The following is a 27,237-nucleotide window of genomic DNA, read 5'->3' on the forward strand; positions in this document are numbered from 1 at the left end:
AACCTGCTGAGCCAGAACGGGAACTCCGAGAGAGTTCTGTTCTAGAGAAATCAAGAAGGGAGACAGGGGCTGAGGGAGAGAGAAACAGAATTCAAAACGGAAAGGGAAATCCAGAGATGGGAGGGGGAAGACAGAGACAAAAACGGAGACCAGGCAAAAAAGACACAGCAAGAACTGTAGGAAGGCAGGAGGGGAAAGAAGGGAGCCACAGCAGGAGAGATTTAAGGAAGCAGAGAGAAGGGAGTTCCCTGGTGGCTCAATGGGTTAAAGATCTGGCAAAGTCACTGCTGTGGCTCTGGTTACAGCTGTGGCACGGGTTCAATCCCTGGTCTGGGAACCTCCACATGCCTCATACATTCCTCAAATACCATGCTCCGTCCAGCTGCAAAGCAGCTCCCTATTAACAGGGGTGACCAAAAAATAAATAAAATTAAGGAGCAGAGAGGGGCTGACAGATAGGGAGAGAGTCTGCAGGGCAGGAATGATGGGAGTCAGAAGCAGAGACCCAGAGATGGGAAGACACAGAGGGAGGCTGTGAGACACAGCTTCCGCCGGAGGGGGGGGGTGTCAGGGAAGGGGAAGCGGGGGTCAGAGAAGGGGAAGAGGGAGATGGCAGAACTGGGACCGGGCCAGAGGAAGGGAGAGAAAGCCCAGTGGGGGAGGCTGAGAGGGAGAGAGCTTCAGAAAGAGGAGAGAGAGGGGACATTCCTGTGCTAAGGGCTGACTTACTGCCCCCCACCCCCCACGCCTCCCATGGGAGGTACTGGTTCCATCCCCAAATTGAATATGAAGAAACAGGCTTTCAGGAAAGAGGGGGAAGAGCAGGTGGAGGAGGCAAAGAGAGATGGACAGAAACAGAAAGAAGCCAGGGGCTGAACGGGAGACAAGCAGACGGGGGTGGGGGAGCGCTCAGAGGTGGAGACAGGGGAGTAAGGGTGACTTCTTTCATGGGGGCACAGTGGACTCCACTCTTGGGGCTCATGAAGATGCTTTATTTTATTTATTATTCTTGGCTGCACCTGTGGCAGATGGAAGTTCCCGGGCTAGGGATTGAATCTTCACCACAAGAGTGACCCAAGCTGCTGCAGTGACGCCGGGTCATTAACCCACTGGGCCACTAGGGAACTCCCATACTCAATATTTTGTAATAACCTGTAAGGGAGAAGAATCTGAAAAAGTATGTGTATATATATTATGGAGTTCCCTAGTGGCCCAGCGGAAACAAATCCCACTAGGAACCATGACGTTGTGGGTTCGATCCCTGGCCTCACTCAGTGGGTTAAGAATCTGGTGTTGCCGTGAGCTGTGGTGTAGGTTGCAGATGTGGCTCGGATCCCGCATTGCTGTGGCTGTGACATAGGCCGGCAGCTGCAGCTCCGATTCTCGACCCTTAGCCTGGGAACCTCCATATACCGCAAGTGCGGCCCTAAAGACAAAAAAAAAAAAAAATATATATATATATATATATATATTACACATACATATACACAAACACATATATAACTGAATTATTGTGCTGTACACCTGAAACTAACACAACATTGTAAATCAACTGGACTTCAATAAAAATTATTTTTAAAAATACTGCTTTGGGAGTTCCCGTCGTGGCGCAGTGGTTAACGAATCCGACTAGGAACCATGAGGTTGCGGGTTCGGTCCCTGCCCTTGCTCAGTGGGTTAATGATCTGGTGTTGCCGTGAGCTGTGGTGTAGGTTGCAGACGCGGCTCGGATCCTGCGTTGCTGTGGCTCTGGCATAGGCCGGTGGCTACAGCTCCAATTAGACCCCTGGCCTGGGAACCTCCATATACCATGGCAGCAGCCCAAGAAATGGCAAAAAGAAAAAAAAAAATACTGCTTTGAAAAGTAGAAGAAAATAAATTAACAGGAGTTCCCACTGTGGCTCAGTGGTTAACGAACCTGACCAGTATCCATGAGGATGTGGGTTTGATCCTTGGCCTTGCTCAGTGGGTTAAGGATCCAGCGTTGCTGTGAGCTGTGGTGTAGGTCACAGATGCGGCTGGGATCCCACGTTGCTGTGGCTGTGGCGCAGGTTGGCAGCTTCGACCCCTAGCCTGGGAACCTCCATATGCTGTGGGTGTGTCCCTAAAAAGACCAAAAAAAAAAAAAAAAAAAGAGGAAAATAAAATAAATTAACATAACAATGATGATGGATATATAATAATGAATCCAGATCAGGTTATATTTGTCATCATACATGAAATTTAATTTTTAGTTTTTTTTTTTTTTTCTTAACTGGGGGAAGAGACTCACAGAGGCAAAAGTGATGAGGACCCAGGGCAGACATGATATGGTCCAGGGGTGGGGGAAAGAGGAGATGAGAGAGAGAAGAAGAAAAGCTGGAGAGAGGGGAGAGAGAAAAAAAAAAGAAGAAAGAGGAGTTCCCGTCGTGGCGCAGTGGTTAACGAATCCGACTAGGAACCATGAGGTTGCGGGTTCGATCCCTGCCCTTGCTCAGTGGGTTAAGGATCAGGTGTTGCCGTGAGCTGTGGTGTAGGTTGCAGACGCGGCTCGGATCCTGCGTTGCTGTGGCTCTGGCTGTGGCTCTGGCGTAGGCCGGTGGCTACAGCTCCGATTCAACCCCTAGCCTGGGAACCTCCATATGCCGCGGGCGCGGCCCAAGAAATAGCAGCAACAACAACAACGAAAAGACAAAAGACAAAAAAAAAAAAGAAGAGAGAGACCAGGAGTTCCTGTTGTGGCTCAGTGGTTAACGAATCCAACTAGGAACCATGAGGTTGTGGGTTCGATCCCTGGCCTCGCTCAGTGGGTTAAGGATCTGGTGTTGCCCTGAGCTGTGTGGTGTGGGTCGCAGACGTGGCTTGGATCCCGCGTTGCTGTGACTGTGGTGTAGGCCGACCGCTACGGCTCCGATTAGACCCCTAGCCTGGGAACCTCCATATGTGGCAAGTGCGGCCCTAGAAAAAGGCAAAAAGACCAAAAAAAAAAAAAAAAAAAAGAGAGAGAGAGAGAGAGACGGAGGGAAAGAGACAGAGGCATAAAGAGACTGGGGAGGAGACTCCCAAAGGACACAGTGACCCATCCAGGGCCATGTCATTTTTGAGGGGCCCAGGGCCATTTGGGGACCTCAGGAGAGGGTAAGGATGACTCACGAAGCCACGATGACTCCAAAGGCCAGGACAGCCAGACACACGGAAATGATGCTGCCGAACATGGCCCGATTCCGCAGGGATCCGCTCTCCTTCTGGTACTGCAGGTCCATGCGGGGCTGCCCGTCGACTGGAGCGGGGCGCGGGGCGAGGCAGCCCCACTTCCAAGTCAGCACCCTTCCTTGCTCCTGAACCCACACCCACCTGCTCCCTCAGCAACCCCGCCGGGGTTGGCTCTCTCTCTCCCTCCTTGGCCCCGGGCCTCTCCTGAGGACTTTTCATTCATCTGATACTCAAATTCTGGGTCCCAGGCACGGTTCTAGGTGCTTGGATAGGGCTGGCAACCCCCTTGGCAAACATCCCCGCCTTCACATAAGTCAATGTGTCACATCACAGTGGCCAAGAGCCCAGCGCTAAACGCATTTGACTGGATGGAGAGAGGGGCGGGGGTGGGGGTGGGGCGGGGGGAGGACTTGGTGGATCAACTACCCGTGAACCTGAGATGCAAAATGCTGACTCTCCCAGGCTGCGTGCTATCTGATGAGCCTGAGGGTGGTCTTGGGAGTCCCATTCAGCAACTTCCTTTCGTTCCCTTCCTCAATTCTTTCATTCTGTCCGCAAAGCCTCTTGGCTCCACCTTCAAAATGTATCCAGAATCTGATCCGCCTCCTGGGCTACCGACCAGGTTAAGGTCTCAGCACCGCCGCTCTGCAGGAGCTCCCTGCTTCTCCTACACTTCCCCAAGTGGCCACCAGAGGGCGCAATTAACACCTAGCTCTGCTCATGTCCCTCTTGGCTCAGAGCCTTCCAGCGGCTCAAGTCCTCAGCATGGTCTACCAGCCCCTGCATGATCTGGTTACCCTGTAACCAACCTATCATCCTCTTCTTCATTCACTCGGCTTTGGCCACACTAGCTTTCCTCTTGTTGCTCAACCTTGGATCTTTGCACCTGTTCCCTTTGCCGTTCACACTGTTCTTCACTGCCTCACTTCCTTTAAGTCTCAACCATCATTTCTTCAGAGAGGTCTCACCACCTACACTCTCTGGAGTAGCACTACCCCTCTCCCTGGGGAATTTCCTAAGTGTTCTGTTTTGTTGTCATTACAGCGCTACTGCTATCTGTAATTAGTCCATTTATTTGTTCATGTAAATATCATCTAACAGTGGTTCTCATCCGGGGACCATTCCCCACCCTCCATTCCCAGGGGACCTTGGAAATGTCTGGAGGCTGGAAATGACTGTCACAGCTTTGGTTGGTGGGTACTAACTGGCACCAAATGGGTAGAGGCTAGGCTGCTCAACATCCTACAACACATAGGACGGCCTCAGAACGAAGAATTATCCAGCCCCAATGGCAATAGTGCCAAGGGTGAGAAACCCTGGTCTCATCGTTCACCCCATTAAAATGCAGGTTCTATGAGATATTTGTCTGCCACTCTGCTGATCCTCAGCTGGGGGCATTATAAGGTGCTCAGAATATTTGTTGTAGTTAAATAACATCCCAAGAGAGCCAATATGTGAATCCTTCCTTTTCAACTAATCAATGACATGGGGGGGAATGATAAGAGAAACTCTGCTAAGATTAAAAAACAGTGAGAAAACCCCTAACAATTGAACGATATGAGAAGTCCTTTCCTTGGATCCTGGTTTGAATGAAATCAGCTGTGAAGATATTCTGGGAAAAATTCGGGAAGTTGGAAAAGGGACCTGGAATTAATTGATATTGAAGAATTGTTGTTGACTACAGATGTGATAAATTCATTTGAGTAATAAAAAAAATGGAAAAAAAAAAGAATTGTTGTTGGGTTTGTTGGGAATGGCATTGTGGTTGTGGGAGAAGTGTCCCTTTTGGAGGTCCCCACTATTTATGGGTGAAAACTCATGATGCCTGATTTCTTTTAAAATATTACGACAATAAATAAGTGAAGCGAATGTGCAGGCACGTTCACTGTCAAGGTAATTTGATAGAAAGTGACCCTTTAGAGTGTGTGACCAGCAAATCCTCTCTGAGGAGGGGGACTTTGAGACTTATTGATGGGGGTGAGAGGAACAGTGTGACAGAGAGCGGGAACAGCATGTGAAAAGATTCAGCATGACTATTCAATCTTGATGGATATATAGGAGTTCATTGAACAACTCTCTGGGCTATAAAGATATACATATTTAGTGTATTATATATTTCGTATATATATATATATATACACATTTAAAGTCTCTGGATGAATGAATGAATACATGAGTAAATTCAGTATCCTCAGGCTCCCCAAGTATGGCACTGGCTAAAAATAAAATCGAGCCCTTGTCATTCTGGCTTTAGAGACATTTTAAAGTCATAGAGGATTTTTTTCATCAGTAGGGAGAAAGTGAATTTCAGAAGGTGGAAGCAACTTCCAGGCCACTCTGTAATCACTCGCTAAGGGTAGAGTTCAAGGCTACGTGGGGAAGACCTCAAAAGCCTTATTCACTGGGATGCGCTGTCTTCACCTTCCATCCTTCCCTACCTAGGAGCTTACCGAAACAGTAGTTTTCTTTGATGCATTTGGGACTAATCCTCTGGCAATGTAAACAATCCAAGACCTCGTCTTTCAGCAAGACTGAGCAAGAGGAAAGGGAGAAACGGCATAAGGGCGGACATCAGAAGACTGGCAGGGGCAGGAGGGCAGAAGGGGAAAGAGGAGAGGAGGCTCTTGGCTCTCCTGAATTCGGACAGTAAGCTGAGCAACAGCCCTGAGGAGTCACACTTAATATGTATAGGAGTTCCCGTCGTGGCACAGTGGTTAACGAATCTGACTAGGAACGAGGAGGTTGCAGGTTCGATCCCTGGCCTCGCTATGCCGTGGAAGTGGCCCTAGAAAAGGCAAAAAGTCAAAAATAAATAAATAAATTAAATAAAAAATATGTATAGGGAGTCCTCCTGTGGCACAGCGAATCTGTGCATTAAGGATCTGGCATTGTCACTGCAGTGGCTTGGGTCACTGCTATGGCACAGGTTTGATCCCATGCCCAGGAACTTCACATGCTGTGGGCTGGCCAAAAATAAAATAATTTGAAGAGTTGAATTCGGTTGTCCAGTGGACCCAACATTATTTTGGTAAACATGTAGTTAATTTTATTTATTTTATTATTTATTTTGTTTTTTAGGGGCACACCTGTGGCGTATGGAGGTTCCCAGGCTAGGGGTCAAATAGGAGCTGTAGCTGCTGGTCTAACCACAGCCACAGCAACATGGGATCCGAGCCGCATCTGCAATCTACATCACAGCTCATGGCAACACCGGATCCCTAACCCACCAAGCAAGACCAGGGATTGAACCTGTGTCCTCATGGATGCTAGTCAGATTTGTTTCTGCTGAGCCACGATGGGAACTCATAAGTTAATGTTAAATTAAATGCCTACCAACAAAATGTTTGCACTTCTCTATTCCTATTTTGCAGCCCCCTGAGGCATAGACTGGCTGCCTGCTCGCTCATCTGTCTCTTCCTCCCACACAAGACTACATTTCCCAGGCTCCTTTGCAGTAGGATGCACCCATGTGACCACGTTGTGGCCAATGGAAGGTGGGCAGATATGTGTCAGTCTTAGGCTTGGTCATAAAAAGCCCTGCAGAATTCCCTATTTACTCTCCCTTCTAAAGCTTGTTTAGCAGCTACAATACCAGTGCAACTTGGATCCTTGAGTCACCACTCAGAAGATTTGTTCAACTCTCAGTGGAATTTTGGCAAAAGAGAAATAAATCTTTCTTTTGTTATGCCTCTGAGATGTGGAGGTTTGTTTGTTGCTACAACATAGCCTATCTTATCCCAACTAACATCCCCCCAAAATACTTTTTTTTTTTTAATTATTTTTTTTTTTGTCTTTTTGCTATTTCTTGGGCTGCTCCCGCGGCATATGTAGGTTCCCAGGCTAGGGGTCGAATCGGAGCTGTAGCCACCGGCCTACGTCAGAGCCACAGCAACACAGGATCTGAGCCGCGTCTGCAACCTACACCACAGCTCACGGCAACGCCAGATCATTAACCCACTGAGCAAGGGCAGGGACCGAACCCGCAACCTCATGGTTTCTAGTCAGATTCGTCAACCACTGCGCCACGACGGGAACTCCCCCAAAATACTTTTTTGCAGGTTGCAATGACTTTCATAAGCCCTCAAAAATCAGATATCCCTCAGTGCCTTTGGGGTGAGGGAACCACCAGATGCAGCAGGTGTGGCAGCAGGGCTTGATTTGAGGGAGACAAAGTGCAAGGGGGCAGGAGGGTAGCGAAGGGAGGAACAGACAATAAATCCAGGACTCACGGCAAATTTTGGGATCGCAGGCTGCAAGACAAAAGAGCAGAGGTGAGTTAAGCTGGGATGGCAATTTGAGGATTTAATGGGAAGGGACGAGGAGAGGGAGGAAGGAGTGGGTCTGGGAAAGGAGAGAAGGCAGTTTTGGGGAGTGGTAGAGAAAGCTGAGTCACAGGGGAGGAGAGAGAGGAGTTTGGAAGAAAGAGTGGGAGAAGGGGGTCAAGTGATAATGGGGAAGGGGAGAAGGGGGCTTAGGAGTTCCCATCATGGCTCAGTGGTTCACCAATCTGACTAGGAATCATGAGGTTGTGGGTTCGATCTCTGGCCTTGCTCAGTGGGTTAAGGATCCGGCGTTGCTGTGAGCTGTGGTGTAGGTCACAGACGCAGCTCAGTTCCCGCGTTGCTGTGGCTGTGGTGTAGGCTGGCAGCTACAGCTCCGAATGGACCCCTAGCCTGGAAACCTCCATATGCCTCAGGAGCAGCCCTAGAAAAAGGCAAACAGACAAAGAAAAAAGGGGGGGGCTTGGTGGAGGGGGTAACAGACCTTTTAATTCATACGATCTTAAAGCCTTCTTGAGTTCCTTGATCACCCTCTCCCGAAGAGCCACCAGTTCATCCAGCAGAGGCCTGTCTGTGGAGAGAGAGATCCTTGGGGGGGTGGGAGGCACCCAGCAAGCCCACCCCATTGGCAGCTTCAAAAAGAAGGGAGGAGCAAACTCCTTTTCGTTCACCATCACTAAGCAAGACTGGTTATTCCTGGAGGTTCAATGGGCCAACCTATGGCCTGGGAGGTCCTGCATCTACCTTCTGATCCACTGTGGAGCCCCAGGTTAAAACCTACCATCTTTGTTCTGTTTCTTCATCTGGTTAAGTGGAGAAGGATGGATTCAGGCACCTTTCCTTTAATCTATCTGTTCTCTGGCTACACGTGACTCCTTCACCATTTCACCCAGCCTCGTGGTTTTGTGTCTTACCTAGGCCTGCACTGTCCAATATGGCAGCCACTAGCCACACGTGGCAACTGAGCTCCCCAAACGGGCTAGTCTGAACTGGGACACGCTGTTAGTATATAAAATGTATGCTGGATTTTGAAGACACGGTGTAAAAAATAAATAAATAACTGAAACTATCTCTGTAATCTTTCCGTTAGCTGCATGTTGAAATAATAATATTTTAGGCATTGGGTTAGATAAAACCTATTAAAATTAATTTTATCTGCTTCTGTTCACCTTTTTAAGAGGTGGCTACTAGAAAATTTATAATTATATCAGAGTTTGGAAGTTCCTGTCGTGGCTCAGGAGTAATGAACCCGACTAGTGTCCCTGAGGACTCGGGTTCGATCCCTGCCCCCCTCAGTGGGTTCGGGATCCAGGGTTGCTGTGAGCTGTGGTGTAGGTCACAGACGCAGCTCATATTCCATGTTGCTGTGGCTGTGGTGTAGGCTGGCAGCTGAAGCTCTGATTCAACCCCTAGCCTGGGAACTTTACATGCCACAGGTGGGGCCCTAAAAAGCAGAAAAATAAATAAATAAATAAAAGAAAAAAAGAAAAAGAATACTGGAGTTCCCTGATGGCCTAGCAGTTAAGTATCTGACATTGTTGCTACTGTGACTTGTGTGACTACTGAGCTGAGGGTTGGATCTCTGGCCCAGAAACTTCCAAATGCCATGGGTGTGGCTCCCAAAATGATAGAAGTGCTTATTTGTGCCTCACACACTGGACAACACTCTCCTATATGTACTGAGGCCTCTCATGTTTGTCACCGGCCTAGCCACTTACGGAGCCCAGATGCATATATCCACCGCTCCCTTCGGGCTCTCCGCTTGGATGTCTAAGGGGCGTCTCAAAACTCCACAAATCTGGGAGTTCCTGTCGTGGCTCAGTGGTTAACAAATCTGACTAGTATCCACGAGGACGTGGGTTCGATCCCTGGCCTCGCTCAGTGGGTTAAGGATCCGGCATGGCCGTGAGCTGTGGTGTGGGTCGCAGACGTGGCTCGGATCCCGCGTTGCTGTGGCTGTGGTGCAGGCTGGCGGCTACAGCTCCGATTCGATCCCTAGCCTGGGAACCTCCATATGCTGTGGGCGCGGCCCTAAAGACAAAAGACAAAAAAAAAAAAAAAAAAAAAAAAAAAAAACCCACAAAAAACAAAAAAACTCCGCAAATCCAAGATTGAACCTTGACATTCTCCCTCCAAACCCACTTCCCACTCCATCTGTGAAGATGATGCCTTCTCCATGTTTCTAGTTGCTCAGACCAAAGTCCTTGGTGCTTTGGCCCTTTTTTTCCTCACAGCTCACCTGCAATTTGTCATCCTGCATGGGAGCAAACCCTCTCTGTGAATATTCAAGGTAGATCCAAGCACCCATTATTTTCTTCTTTTTTTTTTGGTCTTTTTTTTTTTTTTGGCCATTTCTTGGGCCATCCTGTGGCACATGGAGGTTCCCAGGCTAGGGGTCGAATTGGAGCTGTAGCCACCGGCCTACACCAGAGCCACAGCAACACGGGATCCGAGCCGCCTCTGTGACCTACACCACAGCTCACAGCAATGCCCCATCCTTAACCCACAGAGCAAGGCCAGGGATCGAACCCATGTCTTCGTGGATACTAGTTGGGTTCCTCAACCACTGAGCCACGACGGAAACGCCTCCCCTTTGAGTCTTTTCTCATGTGATCGTTCACTGTCTGCCTTTAAAAGGCAAGCCCCTCCCTGCTCCCAGCGTTCTTTATGCCCTGGTCCCTGCTTTATTTTTTTCTCCATAGTATTTGTCCTTACTTGACAGGTACTGTGCAGGAAAGAGTTAACTCAGCAGGTCTGAGTTGTCCAAATCCTGAACGTTCCAAAACAGTATTTGGCTCTTGCCTGGCCATGGGGAGGTAACCTCTAAGTCCTTGGAATATCCTGCCTGTTAAGCGTGTCTTTCTTGGGAATCTTGATCACCTTTGCTAACAATGTGATTCCTGGTGGCAGCTTTGGGCCACATGGGAGCGACTTGACCTCTGGGGGAGGGGCTGGAGACAGAATAACTACAAGCAGCCACTTGGGGGCCCTCTGCCTATGTAACCAACCCCCAATAACATAAGAATATAATAATAGGTGGTAAAATCATTGGCCTGGGCTTTTCAGAAACGTCATTGTCATAAAAGGCAACCGAATGCAACCACGTGATCCCACAACAGACCCAGGATTGAAAGAAAACCAGCAGTGAAGGGCGTGCTTGCGACAACTGGGGACATTGGAACGCGGACTGAACGTTAGACACAAACCCATGGGATTGATGTGAAATTTCTATTACACCCCTTGCTGAAGGTGAGCCAGGCTTTGAACCCAGAGCAGCCCACCCTTGGGGCCTCCACTGTAATTCCATACCTCTCTCAAAGGTCTGAAATGAGAACCCAACCTCCCCGTTTGTCCTCAAGCTGAGAAGAGAACTTTTGGAGTTTAATTTTAAGTCTCCAGGAAGAGACCTGAGAGTAGTCAAAACATTTAGTTTTGGACAGTTTATTGACATGTAACTCACATACTGTATAATTTACCCATTTAAAATGTACAATTCAGCGGCCGCTGCCAGAAAAAAAAAAAAAAGTGTACAATTCGACGGCTTTTAGACTATTCACAGAGCTGTGTGGCTATCGCCACGATTTTAAAATATTCAGTAGCCCCCTCCTTAGCATGCAGTGTTTTCTTTTTTTTTTTTTTTTCCCATTTTTTTGGGGGGGAGGTGTTTCCCCCCCCCGGCCCTGGGCATATGGAGGTTCCCAGGCTAGGGTATTGAATCCGAGCTGTAGCCGCCGGCCTATGCCAGAGACACAGCAATGCGGCATCCAAACCGCGTCTGTCACCTACATCACAGTTCACAGCAACGCCGGATCCTTAACTCACTGAGCAAGGTCAGGGATCGAACCTGCAACCTCATGGTTCCTAGTCGGATTCGTTAACCGCTGCGCCACGACGGGAACTCCAATAAGAGCAATTCTTAAAAATGGGATAAATTTAATTTTTAATATAATTAAAATGAGTATTTCCCCCAATTATATGACTATTATGTGTATTATGTGTTCGGTATTAAAACGGGGTGGGGGGGAGGGAAGGAAAAGAAATAAAAAACGATCGCCGTTTGCTAAGCACAGGGAAGACAAGCACATAGCACCTTCAGTCCCCTTCTCCTAGGTCAGCAGACGTCAGTATACTGATTTCACCCCCTCCCCACCCCTCTTTTAGGGCTCTTCTTTTTTTTTATGGCCACATTCAAGGCCACATGGGAGCGACTTGACCTCTGGGGGAGGGGCTGGAGACAGAATCCCCTCCGGGTCAGGGATTGAACCCTCACCAGAGTAAGGGCCCTCACCACAGTAGTGACAAGGCCAGGTCCTTAACCCACCGAGCCACCAGGGAGCTCCTAGGGCTCACTTTATACAAACGCACACACATTTCATAAGATACATTTTTTGCTTTTTAGGACCGCTCTGCTCCTCCCTGCTCAATCCCTCAAGGTGGGGTTTACGGAGCTTAGATCCCTCCCCTACCGCGGTCCTCAGGGCCCGCTACTGCCCACTGCTGTCTCAGGTTCGAAATCCTCAGCTCTGTAGTTCCCAGCTGTGCGACTTTGGAGCACGCCGCCTGTCTTAGCCTCAGCCTCCCCCTCTATAAACGGCAGATCACCATAGGGCCTCCCTTGATGAACTGTCCTAGACTCTTCTAGAACCCTGCCAGACACACACTAAAGGCTATACGCGTGTTTGCTTTTATTTTTATATGACGAGAAGGCATGGTGCACAGGTGGAAAAGGAGGCGGCGGAAGGGGGCTGGGAAAAGGCTTTCCCACTTAGCTCCTACCTCTCAGAGAATTAACCTTTAAGCTGTTTGTTTGATTCTTGATAAAGGACGCCACAAGGTCCAGCTGTTCTATCCCTGGGGCGAGAAGGGAGGAAATTCCAGTGGGTCCCTCCATCTCCCTCCGGGACGGGCCCCGCCCTTCCCCTCTTGGGGGCGGAGCCCCCAGAGCCATCATCTCCCCCGCCCGAGGCTACCCGGCTGGTCTCTTTGCCCCCCACCCCCGCCCCCGCCCCCGCCCCCGGACTGGGCACCACCCCCCTCAGTACGCACCCACTCTCCCCACAAAGGCATTCAGCGCGTAGTCTCGGAAGAAGGGCCCCTCCATGCCCAGCAGCAGGGCCTGAGCGCGGGCCCGCAGCTGCTGTACTTGGAAGCGGCTGGGGATGAGAGCGACACGCAGCTGGCTCAGGGCCTCCAGCACCGAGAGGTCACACTGCAGGCAGCCCCAGCCTCGGCGGGCGCTCAGGCCCAGGAGCAGCAGAAGGGCCAAGGCCGGAGGCATGGCGGAGGCCTTTGTGACGTCACAGAGAGAACCCGGCAGGCTCCTCCCCCAGGCAGGGGCGGAGTCAGGGAGGCCCAAGGAGAAACGCTCGCGTGCGCAGGCGCGTGCTTGCAGAGCACCTACTATGTGCCAGGCACGGGACTGGGAGCGAAGGAGAGAGTCTCGAAAAACAGAGGCCTCTGCCCAGGCTTCTTCGCGTTTACGGTCATTTTTTTCAACATATGCGTATTGAGCACCTACTGTGTGCCAGGTGCTGTTCCAGGAGCTGGGGTTAGAGCTGAGAAAACCACAAAAATCCCTGCTGTTTTCACCACTTACATTCATTAGTTCAACATATATTTACTGAGCACCTCTTACCGGCCAGTCCCTGTTCTAGGCCCGTGATGGATCACTGAGGCAAGTATTTATTATGGCCCCAACCCCTAGGAAGGAATCTGACATACAACAGTCAATAAATATTTGAGGGCGTTCTAGTTTTGGCTCAGAAGGTTACAAACCCAACCAGTATCCATGAGCATGCGGGTTCGATCTCTGGCCCTGCTCAGTGGGTAAGGGGATCCAGCGGTTGCCCTGAGCTGTAGTGTGGCTTAGACCCACACTGCAGCCAGTCGGACCCCTAACCTGGGAACTTCATATGCCTCAGGTGCTGTCCTAAAAAGCAAATAAATAAATCAATATTTGGAAAAAAGTCATTTTCCATTTCTGTCTGTTTCCTCCTCCCTAAAATGAGGATAAAAATATACCTACCTTATCCCAAGGGTGCAGTGGTGTTCCCTGGTGTCCCAACAGTTTAGGATTTCTCACTGTCACTGCTGTGAATGGGATTTGATCCCTGGCCTGGGAACTTCTGCATGCCATGAGCACGGCCAACAAACAAACAAATAAACAAAAAACCCACAAACGAAAAACCCCAAAACAAAAACCGAAATCCGAACTGTAAACTGTAAAACAAAAAACCCCAAAACAAAAACCGAAATCTGAACTTTAAATTGTATTGGGCTGTAATGGATTTAAACGTAGATTGCAAAAAATGGATTCTCAATTCAGTTATTGAGACTGCCTTAAACATGTTTGGAAGAACTGAAGTATGTGAATCTACTACTTCAGCTGTAAAAGGTATGAAATCTAAAAAGAGAGAAAGTGTCATTAATGAAAAAATCAGTGTCGGAATTGACCTGTGCTGTCCTAAGATCATTTTAAAGGTTCAGTGTAATAAAAGGTAAAAAACTTTTTTTATATTAGTTGCACTTTGAAGTGATACTATTTTGCTGTATTGAGTTAAATAGAATATAATTAATGTCACTGTCCATTTTTACCTTTTTCATGTGGCCAGCAGAAATCTGATTACTTAGGGGGTTTGAATTATATTTAAATTGAACATCGCTGGCCTCGCACATAATGATGCTTAATAGGTATCACTTGAAGTGAATCAGATGTGATTAAATTAATTGGGGTATAAAGGGGAGAATCACTTAAGGTGTCATGGGGTGCTCCCTGAGTCTTTCTCCCCATTAACCTCATTGAATTTAATCACATCTGATTCACTTCAAATGATCCCCATTAGGCCTCATCCCTGTGCTTGGCAGGAGAGAAACAGGAGAGAATTTCGCTTGGGTGTGATCACCGTCTTGTGGTCTAATCAGCCCATGACACCTTAAGTGATTCTCAACCAAAGCCCCCAGTTAATTTTATCCCAGCGAATTCAATGCACATGACACCTACTAGGCACCAACTGCATGCTAGGCCACAAATAGAGGAGAGAATTTCAATCGGGGGACTTCACAAGCCTCATTTGAGCCATTATCTACCAGCATGAGCTCCTGAACATGGGACCGAACCAAGAGCTTCCCAAACGCTGTGCAAGGAAACATACCACCATCTGAAAAACCTGCATAACTCAGTTAACTATTATTTTGCAAGTGAGCAATACGTGATGTGACAAAATCACTTTAAGTGATTCTCCCCTATAGCCCCCAGTTAAGTGATCCCAGCGAATTCAACGCACATGACACTTATTAGGCACTTGGCCCCCAGTTAATTGGTCCCAGGTAATTCAATGCACATGACACCTATGGGCGAAAGAGCCATTCAAAGTGCAATACAAACTTAATTGTATTTAAGTACATGAAAAGTTCATGGGCAAGGTTTCAGGTTCCAAACTGAAAGGGCCTTTAAACTTCGTCAAATTTTGGTGTGATAGTAAAGCACATCCACAATTATCGGAGGAAGACATTGCAATACACCTCTGCTTCCCAATCTCCTCCCAAATCTTATCTGAGTGAGACCAGATTCTCATCAAACAAAACACTGTATGGCAGAATGAATGCAGAAGCCGGTATGAAAATCCAGTTATATTCTATTAAACTAGAAATTAGAGATTTGCAAAAATATTTTTTAAGAAGAATTTCGCTGGGTGTGAGCACCCCCTTGTGGTCTAATCTTCCCATTACACCTTAAGTGATTCTCCTCTTTAGCCCCCGGTTAATCTATCACACTTAATTCAATTCGAATGATACCTATTACTCACTATCTGTGCGCTGGGCCAGCAATAGAGGAGATAATTTCACCTGGATGTGAGCAGTTCGTGCATAATAGGTGTCATGTGAATTGAATTAGCTGTGATAAATTAACATAAATTAACTGATTAAAGGGCAGAATCATTTAAGGTGGAACTGGGTGAGTAGACCACCAGGGGGTGCTTACACCCAAGCGAAATTCTCCCCCCTCCCTCTCTCTGGCCAAGCACACAATTGGTGCCTAATAGGTGTCATGTGCCTTGAATTAGCTGCGATCAATTAACTGGGGGCTAAAGGAGAGAATTACTTAAAGTGTATTGGGGTGATTAGACCACCAGGGGGTGCTCACACCCAAGCGAAATTCTCTCTTCCTTCTGGCCGAGCACACAGTTGGTGCCCAATCGGTGTCATGTGCAGTGAATTAGCTGTGATCAATTAACTGGGGGCTAAAGGGGAGAATCACTTAAAGTGATTTTTTCACATCACGTATTGCTCATTTGCAAAATAATAGTTAACTGAGTTATGCAGATTTTTCAAACGGTGATATGTTTCATTGTATAGCATTTGGGAAGCTCTTGGTTTGGTCCCGTGTTTGGGAGCTCATGGTGGTAGATACTCGCTCAAATGAGGCTTGTGAAGTCCCCCTAGTGAAATTCTCTCCTCTATTTGTGGCCTAGCACGCAATTGGTGCCTAGTAGGTGTCATGTGCATTGAATTCGCTGGGAAAAAATTAACTGGGGGTTACGTGCCTAGTAGGTGTCATGTGCATTGAATTAGCTGCGATCAATTAAGTGGGGCTAAAGGGGAGATTCACTTAAAGTGTATTGGAGTGATTAGACCACAAGGGGATGCTCTCATCCAAGGGAAATTCTCTCCTCTTTCTCTCTGGCCAAGCACACAGTTGGTGCCTAATAGGTGTCACGTGCATCGAATTAGCTATGATAAAATTAACTGGGGGCTATGTGCCTAATAGGTGTCATGTGCACTGAATTAGCTGTGATCAATTAAGTGGGGGCTAACGTGGAGAATCACTTAAAGTGAGTGTATTGGGGGTGATTAGACCACACGGGGGTGCTCACACCCAAGTGAAATTCTCTCCTCTGTCTTTCTGGCCAAGCACACAGTTGGTGCCTAATAGGGATCATCTGAATTGAATTCGGAGTAATTAAATGGCGGTTAATGGGGAGAAAGAATCACTCAAGGTGTAATGGGGATGAATAGACCACAAGGTGATGCTCACACCTGAGTGGAATTCTCTCCCCTTTCCCACCTGATAACATCTCACAATAGGCTTCCTGCTGCCCTCGCCTACTTATCTCAGAATTAACCATTTGTAATAGTAGCTATTGCGATGCAGACATCATTTGAGATATTAACAGAGAGATGAATTTGCCCATCGTTTCCTCTGACCCCATTCCCAAGCCTCAGGCAGGCAGCGCATCCAGGGGCTCTCTGCCCCTGAGAAGGAAAACAAAGGTTGGAAAACAAAGGCTGCAAATTCCTCAGCTTCTAAGTGGCAAAGCCTCAGGTCCAGGTGTGAAGCCGAATCAGGAAGCAGAACCGGTTTTGTTTCTCTGATGCTGTAGCCAAGCTAATGATAAGGTGCCATTTGGTAAATCTTTGTTAACTTAATTACCTGCAGATTTCACAACCCAGAACTTCCACTGTCTTTGGAGAAGAGGCTGAAAAATTTCTCAACGTGGATCCACCAGGGGCAAAGATGTTGTTCCCAGCTCTGTTTATGGTGGTGGTGGTGGGGAGGGTAATTGTGAAAGGCAAGCAGGTGCTATCCCTGGGGATGGAGAAGGTGCCCCCGGGGGGCATTCAGAGCTGAGGCTGCAACAATCTAGGATGCACCCAGCTTGAATACACCTGAGCGAAAGTAATAAGAAACAGAGTGAGACCTACAACCCAATGCCATGGATGTAAATTTTAAATTTGGACGTCCCAAACAAAAATACACAATGTGTGAGAACACCAACAAACAAAAGAACCACAGTAAACAGGATAGTACCTCTGGCCAGGAAGGAAAAGAGAGCAGATGGTGGGAGTTCTCTGGTGGTCCAGTGGTTAGGATTCCACACTTTCCCTGCTGCGGCCGGGGTTCCATCCCCGGTCTGGGAACTGAGACCACATATCAAGCCATAGCTGAAAAAAAGAGAGAGAGGGCAGATGGTGATGGCAAAATGGAGTACAAGAATAAAAAATAAATAAAAGGCTTTTTTGTGAACCAGGTGGTTAAGGATATCTCTGGGGTCAGATTGCCTGTTTTATTTAATAATTAAGGAGTTCCCTTGTGGCACAGTGGGTTAAGGACCTGGCATTGTCACAGAAGCAGCTTGGGTCATTGCTGTGGCATGGGTTCGAACCCTGACCCAGGAACTTCCACATGCTGCGATGCAGCCAGAAAAAAAATTAGTAATTAAGTTCTGCCACTTAATTATGGGTGTGCCTCAGTGAAATTAGGTAATGTCTCTGTGCCTTAGCTGCCTCATCCATAAAATGGGATAACAAGAGTCCCGACATTGCAGGGTTGTCCCAAGAAAGGAAAACATAAAATGTATAAAGAGTTTACAATAGCACATAGCAAATATTATCTAACTGCTGGCTATTTTTATACATTTTACGAGCTGAAGATTATTTACTTAATCTTCTCTACCTGAGGTCATGAGAATGGAGAGAAAAGGGAAGCACACTGAGCTGGGAACGAGAGAGACATTCGAGAAAGAGAGAAAATAAAAGACTTGAATGTAAACATGGGGTCTTCTGAGTCTGGCAGGGGTGAGAGGACATGAAAGATGCATGAATGTATGAGGACGGGCTGGGTTATGCTGCTGTAACAAACAGCCCCAATATCTCAGTGGCTTAAAACCGCAAACTTATTTTTTGCTCTTATGCTATGGTTGGCTGCTCGGGACTCTGGTAGAGGGGGAAAAAGGAGGAAACGCCACAGTTGTTCTTAAATGTTTCTACCTCCAAATGACATCTCAATTTGGCCCAATGGAGTCAAATGGCCATACTGTACTCCACAAGAGTGAGAAAGAATGATCAAAAAAAAAAAAAAAATCCCAGAAGGATTGAGAGTTGGAATATTTGTGACTTGAATGACAAGCTCAAAACCCTCTTGAAACTTAGGGACCTGAGAACTGAGAAAATTCATCCTAAAATCTGGGGCTGGATCAGAGAGAAGACAAACCTATCAGAAAAATGAAAAGCTGGAGTTCCCGTCGTGGCGCAGTGGTTAACGAATCCGACTAGGAACCATGAGGTTGCGGGTTTGATCCCTGCCCTTGCTCAGTGGGTTAACGATCCGGCATTGCCGTGAGCTGTGGTATAGGTGCAGACGCAGCTTGGATCTGGCGTGGCTGTGGCTGTGGCATAGGCTGGTGGCTACAGCTCAGATCGAACCCCTAGCCTGGGAACCTCCATATGCTGCGGGTGTGTCCCTCAACAGACCAAAAAAAAAAAAAAAAAAAAATAGTGTATATTTTCTTTGAAAACCACCCCTGGCAGCCATAATGGTGGAATGGTGGTGTGTGTGCTTGGCCATTGGGAGGCTCCATAAATGTTCTGCAGGCTCTGGGGTGCAAGGGAACTATGGTAGAGACAGCTAGTTGCCACCAAAATCTGATCCGCCCTCATGCTGCACACCAGAGTCAATCCAAGTCATTCTCATGACAACCACACGGGGCTGGAGAACAACACCTTACATTTCTTGAGCCCTGACTATCCATCGGGCACCACAGGAAGAGCTTTACATAGATCAGCTCATTTAATTTCCTAACAACTTGTTGAGACAGGTCCTGTTTTGACCCGCCTTGAGAAATGGGGGAGATATTGAACCAGAGAGGTTATGTAACTATTCTAAGGTGGCACAGCTAATTAGTGGGAGGGCTGGGATTTGAAACTTGGCAGACCAGTTCCAAGGTCCAGGCTCTTGAATACAACACAATGTTATAAGAGTTTAGGGAGTTTCCGTAGCACAAAGGGAGGGCTGGTGTCTTGCATCACCAGGACATAGCGTCCAGCACAGAACATTAAAGGATCTGCAGGGTAGGTCGCAACTGTGGCTCAAATCTGACCCCTGGCCGAGGAACTCCATATGCCACAGGATGGCTAGGGGAAAAAAAAAAAAGAACATGTGGAGAAGACTTTAGGAGTTCCCTGGTGGCTCAGTGGGTTAAGGATCTGGCACTGTCAGTGCTATGGCAAGGGTTTGATTCCTGGCCTGGGTGCAGCCAAAAGAAAAAGAAAAAGAGTTCCTCTTGTGACTCAGCAGACGAAGAACCCCACACAGTGTCCCTGAGGACGCGGGTTCAATCTCTGGCTCGATCAGTGGGTTAAGGATCTGGCATTGCCACAAGCTGTGGCATAGGTCATGGATGCGGCTCGGATCTGGCATTGCTGTGGCTGTGGTGTCGGCTGGCAGCTGCAGCTCCGATTCGACCCCTAGCCTGGGGACTTCCACCTGCTGTAGGAGCGGCTCTAAAAAGAGGTGGGAAAAAAGAAAGAAAACAAGACTTTATGCTTTATGCACACATTGTGATTGTGAAAAGTTGTATTTCCTGAAGTTGTGTTGTGCTCCAGGGACCTCATAAAGTAATCAGGGTAAAACAGTGTATTGCCTGAATGAAGGTGTGACTTAGCACATGTAATGGGCTTGCCACTTATAAAAAAAAAAATCCGCATTTGACGGATGCGGAAACTGATGCTTAGCACGGTAAAGCCACCAGTGCTGGATCCAGAAGCAGGAGTGGAAGGGTCACTCCGTGAGCAGCCAGCACCAATGGCCAGGCTTGGCATTGCCGTGAGGGAGGCGGAGAGGAATGCCAGGGAAACGGTTGGAGGCTTTTGGCTTCGAGCCCAGGGGAGGAGGCGGTGGAATGAGAGGAGGCGGTTCCGCCGCTGGGGTGGGGGAGGGGGATGCTCGCTGCCAGTCCGCTGCCAGTCCGCTGCCAGCCCAGCCCCCTCCCCCGGCCGCCGCGGCGCCTGGTTGCAGAAACGGTGGCCTGTTCTCCAGCACGACCGTGGGAGGATAAATTGGAACGAGCCCTTTTGGAAAACCGCTTGGCAGGATCTAGGACAGCCGGCCGTCTGCACGTCCCCGACTCGGTGTGTACCCGGGAGAAATGGGGCACCCGGCCGCCAGGGAGCACAGATGCCCAGAGCCAGCCCGCTCTTTGTAAGGATCTCAAGCAGGAAACCACCCAAATGTCCGTCAAAGGGAGAGTCACTAGAAAAACCTGCTATGGGTTTTTCGTCGATTAGTAAACGTGCATTCCTGTTGTCTTTCTTTCTTTTTTTTTTTTTTTTTTTTGTCTTTTTGTCTTATCTAGATCTGCATATGGAGTTTCCCAGGCTAGGGGTCGAATCGGAGCTGTAGCCACCGGCCTACGCCACAGCCACAGCAACTCTGGATCTGATCCGCGTCTGCAACCTACACCACAGCTCACGACAACGCTGGATCTTTAACCCACTGAGCGAGGCCAGGGATGGAACCCACAACCTCATGGTTCCTAGTCGGATTCGTTAACCACTGAGCCACGACAGGAACTCCTAGTTTTTTTTTTTTTTTTTTTTCCGAATTTATTTATTTATTTATTTATTTTTGTCTTTTTGCTATTTCTTTGGGCCACTCCCTCGGCATATGGAGGTTCCCAGGCTAGGGGTTAAATCAGAGCTGTAGCCACTGGCCTACGCCAGAGCCACAGCAACGCAGGATCCGAGCCACGTCTGCAACCTACACCACAGCTCACGGCAACGCCGGATCGTTAACCCACTGAGCAAGGGCAGGGACCGAACCCGCAACCTCATGGTTCCTAGTCGGATTCGTTAACCACTGCGCCACGACGGGAACTCCTGTTTTTTTTTTAATTTAAAACTAATAAGCGCTTGGATGGACCAAGAGATGACTATACAAAATGAAGTCACCAAGAGAGACAAATACCATATGAATCATTGATATGTAGAATCTAAAATATGAACTTAGAGGAATTCCCTTCGTGGCTCAGCAGTTAACAAACCCAACTAGTATCCATGAGGTTGCGGGTTTGATCCCTGGCCTCACTCAGTGGGTTAAGGATCCAGTGCTGCATATGAGCTGTGGTGTAGGTCGCAGACACGGCTCAGATCCCGTGTGGCTATGGCTGGGGTGTAGGCCGGCAGCTGTAGCTCCAATTGGACCCCTAGCCTGGGAACCTCCATATGCCATAGGAGCAGCCATAAAAAAATAAAACTAGATAAATAAATAATAAGTACTTTCCTTCATTTTCTAGTAACAAGGTGTAAAAATCATGTGTTGTGGGTTTACAGGTTTTTTGTTTGTTTGTTTGTTTGCCACACTCGAGACATAAGGAGGTTCCCAGGCTAGGGCTCAAATTGGAGTTATAGCTGCCGGCCTACACCACAGCCACAGCAATGCCAGATTTGAGCCTTGTCTGTGACCCACACCACAGCTATGACAATGCGGGATCCTTAACCCACTGAGCGAGGCCAGGGATCGAACCTGAGTCCTCATGGCTGCCTGTTGGGTTCGTTACTGCTGAGCCACGACGGGAACTCCTGAGCAGTTTGTTTTGCTTGTATGACTCAAATAAATCCTTGAATCATAAAAAACCAAAACCCTGCTGTGGCACCTACACGTGATGGAGTCCGCATGGCACTGGGGCGCAGGATCTCCAGACTCGCACACCTGCTCGGAGGCATTTCTCACACATGATGTTACAACAAGAAGCCACATGCCAAAGAAGAGGTGACCTGTGATTCCGCTGACGCAAAGCTCAAAACACGCCAAAGCAAATAACAGGGTCAGCCAAAGTGCTCGGATGATAAACAAATGAGAAAATCAGGTAAGGACCGATGGAGAAGTGGAGAGGGAGGGGCTGCGTTTTTTAGGGCCACTCCCACAGCATATGGAAGTTTCTAGTCTAGGGGTCAAATTGAAGCGACAGCCGCCGGCCTACGCCACAGCCACAGCAACGCAGGATTATCCAAGCCTTTGACCTATACCATGGCTCACGGCCACGCCAGATCCTTAACCCACTGAGCAAGGCCAGGGATCGAACCCACATCCTCATGGACACTAACTGGGTTTGTAACCCGCTGAGCCACCACGGGAAGTCCAGGGCTCTGTTTCTCGACTCTGGGGGTGACTACAAGGGTTTCATTTCATGGTCAACAACTGAGCTGCAAATGATGATATTCAAAATCATTTACATTTTTTATTCTAATACAGTAACAACAAGGACCTGCTTATAGCACCGGGAACTATATTCCAATAATCTTGAAATAAGCTATCATGGAAAAGAATCTGGGCTGGTGTTCCCTGGTGGTTTAGCGGTTAGGACTTGGCACTTTCCCTTGGCACAGGCATGCATGCACACGCACACACACACCCTGGCCTGGGTTTGGGTGTCACCCTGAGGCAGAGGGGGGCCCCATCGCCTGGGGCCCTCCTCCCCTGGTTCAGTGACTTTCACACCCACAGCGTGGGGCGCACGGCACACCCACAAGCACCAGGTTCCAAATATCATCATACCCGCAGCCACCTTCCTCTCACCTCTGTCACCCCCCTTGAGTGTGTGTGGGGAGGGGCTATGCCATCTCTGTTCATACCTCAGCCCCAAGGCTGCCCCTGGGGCCAGGGCACCCCACGCCCTCCCCGGCCCTTCCTGTTCTTCCAACTTGATCCCTGACTCTGTTTGCCTTTTTTGTGTCTTTCTCTCTGTCTGGGTCTCTGTCCTCCATCTCTGGATGGTCATCTTTCTGTGTCTCTCCTTTCTCTTGGTTTCCTTTTCCTTCCTGCTGTCCTTTAACTTCTGTTTGGGGAGCCGCGTACTTGCTCTGTGACCTTGGGCAACAGCTTTCGCCTCTCTGTGCCTCCATGTCTCATCTGGGCCACGGCACATGCAGGACTGATGCGAAGCTGAAGGGAGTTACTATATGTTCCCTGGGCATCTGGTATACAGCTGGTGCTCACTCAAGACCCTAACCATGAGTTCCCGCTATGGCACAGTGGGTTAAGGATCCAGCATTGCTGCAGTTGTGAATCCAAGTCACATCAGTGGTTTGGATTCAATCCCTGGCCAAGGAACTTCCATAGGCCACGAGTGCAGCCACTAAACAAAAAGAAAAGAGGAGCTCCTGTCGTGGCTCAGTGGTTAATGAACACCACTAGCATCCATGAGGATGTGGGTTTGATTCCTGGCCTTGCTCAGTGGGTAAGGATCCAGCATTGCGGTGAGCTGTGGTGTAGCTTGCAAACATGCCTTGGATCCCACTTTGCTGTGGCCGTGGTGTAGGCAGGCAGCCACAGCTCCAATTGGACCCCTAGTCTGGGAACCTCCATATGCTGCAGGTGTAGCCGTAAACACACACACACACACACACACACACACACACACACACACAGGAAGAAACCACAAACAACACTGGTGACTCTGTGCCAAGCCCTGGGCTAAGATTTAAGACATAAAGACCCAGCTGCCCCTCACAGATCCTGGAGAGGTAGGACATTGCCCCCAGTTTACAGATGAGGAGACTGAGGTTTACAGGCCAGTTGACTTGCTCCCAAATCAGAGTAATGGGTGGGGCCAGAATTTGAAGCCAGGGTGCCTAGCCCTGTTCTTAAATCTTGGCTAAGAGGCATCTATGGTATTAACTCCTATGCTTACGGATAACTATCAGAATTTCTGAGGTACCATTGGCCTTTGGGGCTTCATGATCCTTCTTGGGGGTATCCCGTGCACTGTGAGCTGTTTAGTTGCATCTCTGGTCTCTACCCACGAGACACAAGTAGCGTACATATGAGCGGGAAGCAGCAGGAGAGGAGCCTCAGGGATTCCTTCAGAAATCCTGATTGGGGAAGGCTCAGCCCTGGTCCTCCCCTCTTGCTCCTGGCCCTAGCCTCCTCCCTGGTGGCCTCCCTGCCTCCAGCCTTCCCATCCAGTCCATTCCCTCCAGGGCCCCAGAGCGGATTCGGCCCCTCCTTTGCTCACAGCCCTCCCCAGTGCCCCCAGCTCAGAGCCCAGCCTGGCATGGGGGACACCTGCCTTCACCGTCCCCTGCATGCCTGTGTCATCTGTGCTGATGCCACACTCAGGAATAGCCTGACTCATGCCTCCAGACCCTTGTCAATCAAGACCATAACCGGGAGTTCCTGCTATGGCATAGGGGGTTAAGGAGGGGGCTGCCTGGAATGCCCTCCCCATTCTTTCCTTCCCCGCCTGCCCAGTGGACTCGACGCCACGCCCCCAGCCACAGTGTGGCGCGTGTCCTTGCATCAGCAGCTCCAATTCTAGGAATTCGGCTTTCAGATAATGCACATGAGCTCCGAGAGCTAAGCACATGGATGGATGTTGACTGCAGCCCGGCTACTCCTAGCAGACTTGAGGGAAAATAGCCTAAATATTCATCAGGCGGGACTGTCAGATAAACCCCAGGAAGAACCTGTAAAATAAACAAATGTGTAGATGTCCTCTTCAAGTGTGTCATTAAGGGAAAAACATAAGGTCCAAAATCAAGTGTCCTCTGTGCTCTGCCCCTTCCTTGCTCGCTGTGTGAGCTTGGGAAAATCTCCTCACCTCTCTGAACTTCCTTTTCCTCATCTATAAAATAGGGTATTCTTAATCTCAAAGGTTGAGCTGAAGAATACAGAGCAAACACGTAGGGCGAAAATCATAGATATGCTTATGAGCATTCAGAAAATGGGAGCTGGAGTTCCCGTCCTGGCTCAGCAGAAATGGATCTGACTAGCATCCGTGAGGACGCAGGTTCGATCCCTGACCTCACTCAGTGGGTTAAGGATCCGGCGTTGCTGTGAGCTGTGGCATAGTTTGCAGGTATGACTTGGATCCTGCGTGGCTCTGGCTCTGGTGTAGGCTGGCAGCTATAGCTCTGATTGGACCCCTAGCCTGGGAACCTCCGTGTGCTATAGGTGGCAGCCCTAAAAAGACAAAAATAAAAAAATTGAAAAAAAAGAAAATGTAGGAGTTCCCGTTGTGGCTCAGTGGTTAACAAATCCGACTAGGAACCATGAGGTTGCAGGTTTGATCCCTGCCCTTGCTCAGTGGGTTAACAATCCGGTGTTGCCGTGAGCTGTGGTGTAGGTTGCAGACGTGGCTCGGATTCTGCATTGCTGTGGCTCTGGCGTAGGCTGGTGGCTACAGCTCCGATTGGACCCCTAGCCTGGGAATCTCCATATGCCACAGGAGCGGCCCAAGAAATGGCAAAAGGACAAAAAAAAAAAAAAAAAAAAAAAAGAAAGAAAGAAAGAAAATGTGAGCTTTTAGGAGTTCCTTCGTGGTGCAGTGGGTTAAGGATCCAGTGTTGCCAATGATGTGGCCCAGGTTGCTGCTGGGGCATGGGTTTGATCCACTGCTTGGGAAATTCCACATGCCATGGGGATTCACCCCCACCTCCGAAAAAGAAAAGGAAAATATGAGCTTTTAATATTAGGGCACAGGTTGGCACATTTTTTCTTTAAAGGGCCAGTTAGTAAATATTTTTGGTTTTGCAAACAATGTGGTCTCTGCTGCAATGGCTCAAGTTCATTGTCAAAGTGCAAAAGCCCAGACAGTGCATCAGAGGATGGATGTGGTGGGGGTCCAACAGAACTTTAACGCAACAGGCGTTCCCATCGTGGTGCAGCGGTTAACGAATCCGACTAGGAACCATGAGGTTGCGGGTTCGATCCCTGGCCTCGCTCAGTGGGTTAAGGATCCAGCGTTGCTGTGGCTGTGGTGTAGGCCGGCAGCTGTAGCTCCGATTCAATCCCTAGTCTGGGAATCTCCATATGTCATGGGTGCAGCCCTACAAAGCAAAAAACAAAAACCAAAAAACAGAGAGCCATGGCTGACCCCCTGTGTTAGCATTGAAAAAGAGGCAACTATTTATTTTTACAGGATTTGTATGCCCATCCAACCTTTGAACTCATCTCCCTCACGGTCTTTATCAGACTGTTGTGATATCGGTTTCTCTTTCTTTTTACAGGTCCAGCCCTCCCCACCCCTAGACATTGACCTCCCAGGGTGGAGCCTTATCTGAGCTCTGTGGGTCTCCAGAACCCAGCCTCCAACCCTGTTCTAGGAACACGGCAGAAATATTTGTTGAATTCATTCATTCATTTATTCATAGAGAGAGAATATGCACCAACTATATGCTAGGCACTGTTCTGGACACTGAGGCTACAACAGTGACCAACACAGACACAAAGCCCTGGAGCTCATGTTCTAAAGGGAGAGACAGATCATAAATGAACATGACATACAACCTATAGGTGGTCTTATGCACCAAAGAGAAGTAAATAAAGCAGGAAGACGAATGAGAGCAAAGGGGGATTGATGGTAGTTTCCATGGTTCTGCCGGTGGAGGTCTCACTGATGAAGGTGAAGTCTGAATGGAGATGCGGGAGTGAGTCATGGGCATATCCCAGGGGGAAGCCTTCCAGACAGAGAAAACAGCAAGTGCAAAGGCCCTGGGGTGCACACATGTCTGGCATTTTCAACGAACAGCAAAGAAACCAATGGGACAGCAACTGAGTGGGCAGGGAAAGAGTTGAAGATCCAAGAAGGGGTCAAGGGTAGACAGGGTGGGTTGTGCCAGCCTTATGGCGAGGCCCTTGTTTCTGTGGAGTGAGGCAGGAGCCAGGCGGGGCACCTTAGTCTGCTTGGGCTGCCATAAAAACATACCATGATTGGGTGGTTCGAACAACAGGAATTTATTTCTCACAGTCTGGAGGCTGCGAAGTCCAAGGTCAAGGTGTCAATAGACCCTTTTTCCAGTAAGAGCTATCTCCCCGGCTTGCAGATGGCAGAGAGAACACCAGCCTCTCTTCCTCTTATTGTAGAGGCACTAACCCCTTCCCGGGGGCGCCAGCCTCATGACAGCCCCTGAACCTAATTATCTCCAAAGCCTACCACCTCTGCATACTGTCACACTGGGGATTAGGGCTTCCACAGACGCATTTGGGAGG

General features: G+C 48.7%; 1 protein-coding gene across 2 annotated transcripts; it reads right to left on the reverse strand.

Annotated features, from left to right (window-relative positions):
- IZUMO2 (IZUMO family member 2) lies at positions 2,985–13,295 on the reverse strand. 2 transcript variants are annotated; one of them, XM_021094780.1, is made up of 6 exons: positions 12,519–13,295; positions 12,249–12,323; positions 7,957–8,043; positions 7,422–7,442; positions 5,643–5,723; positions 2,985–3,259 (listed from the first exon to the last, which is right to left on the reverse strand). In XM_021094780.1, the coding sequence occupies exons 1-6, from the start codon at positions 13,072–13,074 to the stop codon at positions 3,129–3,131; spliced, it is 951 nt and encodes a 316-aa protein (XP_020950439.1). In that variant the 5' UTR covers positions 13,075–13,295; the 3' UTR covers positions 2,985–3,128. The 2 variants fall into 2 exon arrangements, with proteins under 2 accessions (XP_020950439.1, XP_020950438.1); XM_021094779.1 differs by lacking the exons at positions 2,985–3,259; positions 5,643–5,723; positions 12,249–12,323 and having other exon boundaries at positions 7,179–7,442.

Source organism: Sus scrofa, chromosome 6, assembly GCF_000003025.6.
Source record: "Sus scrofa isolate TJ Tabasco breed Duroc chromosome 6, Sscrofa11.1, whole genome shotgun sequence".
NCBI lineage: Eukaryota > Metazoa > Chordata > Mammalia > Artiodactyla > Suidae > Sus > Sus scrofa.

Coding starts and splice junctions, on each gene's coding strand:
- IZUMO2 (XM_021094780.1), bottom strand. CDS start 13,074: ATGAATGTAAGTGGTGAAAACAGCAGGGATTTTTGTGGTTTTCTCAGC. Junction 8,044..12,248: donor AAAGGTTAATTCTCTGAGAG/GTAGGAGCTAAG, acceptor CTCTCTCCACAG/ACAGGCCTCTGCTGGATGAA. Junction 7,443..7,956: donor AAGATCGTATGAATTAAAAG/GTCTGTTACCCC, acceptor TTTGTCTTGCAG/CCTGCGATCCCAAAATTTGC.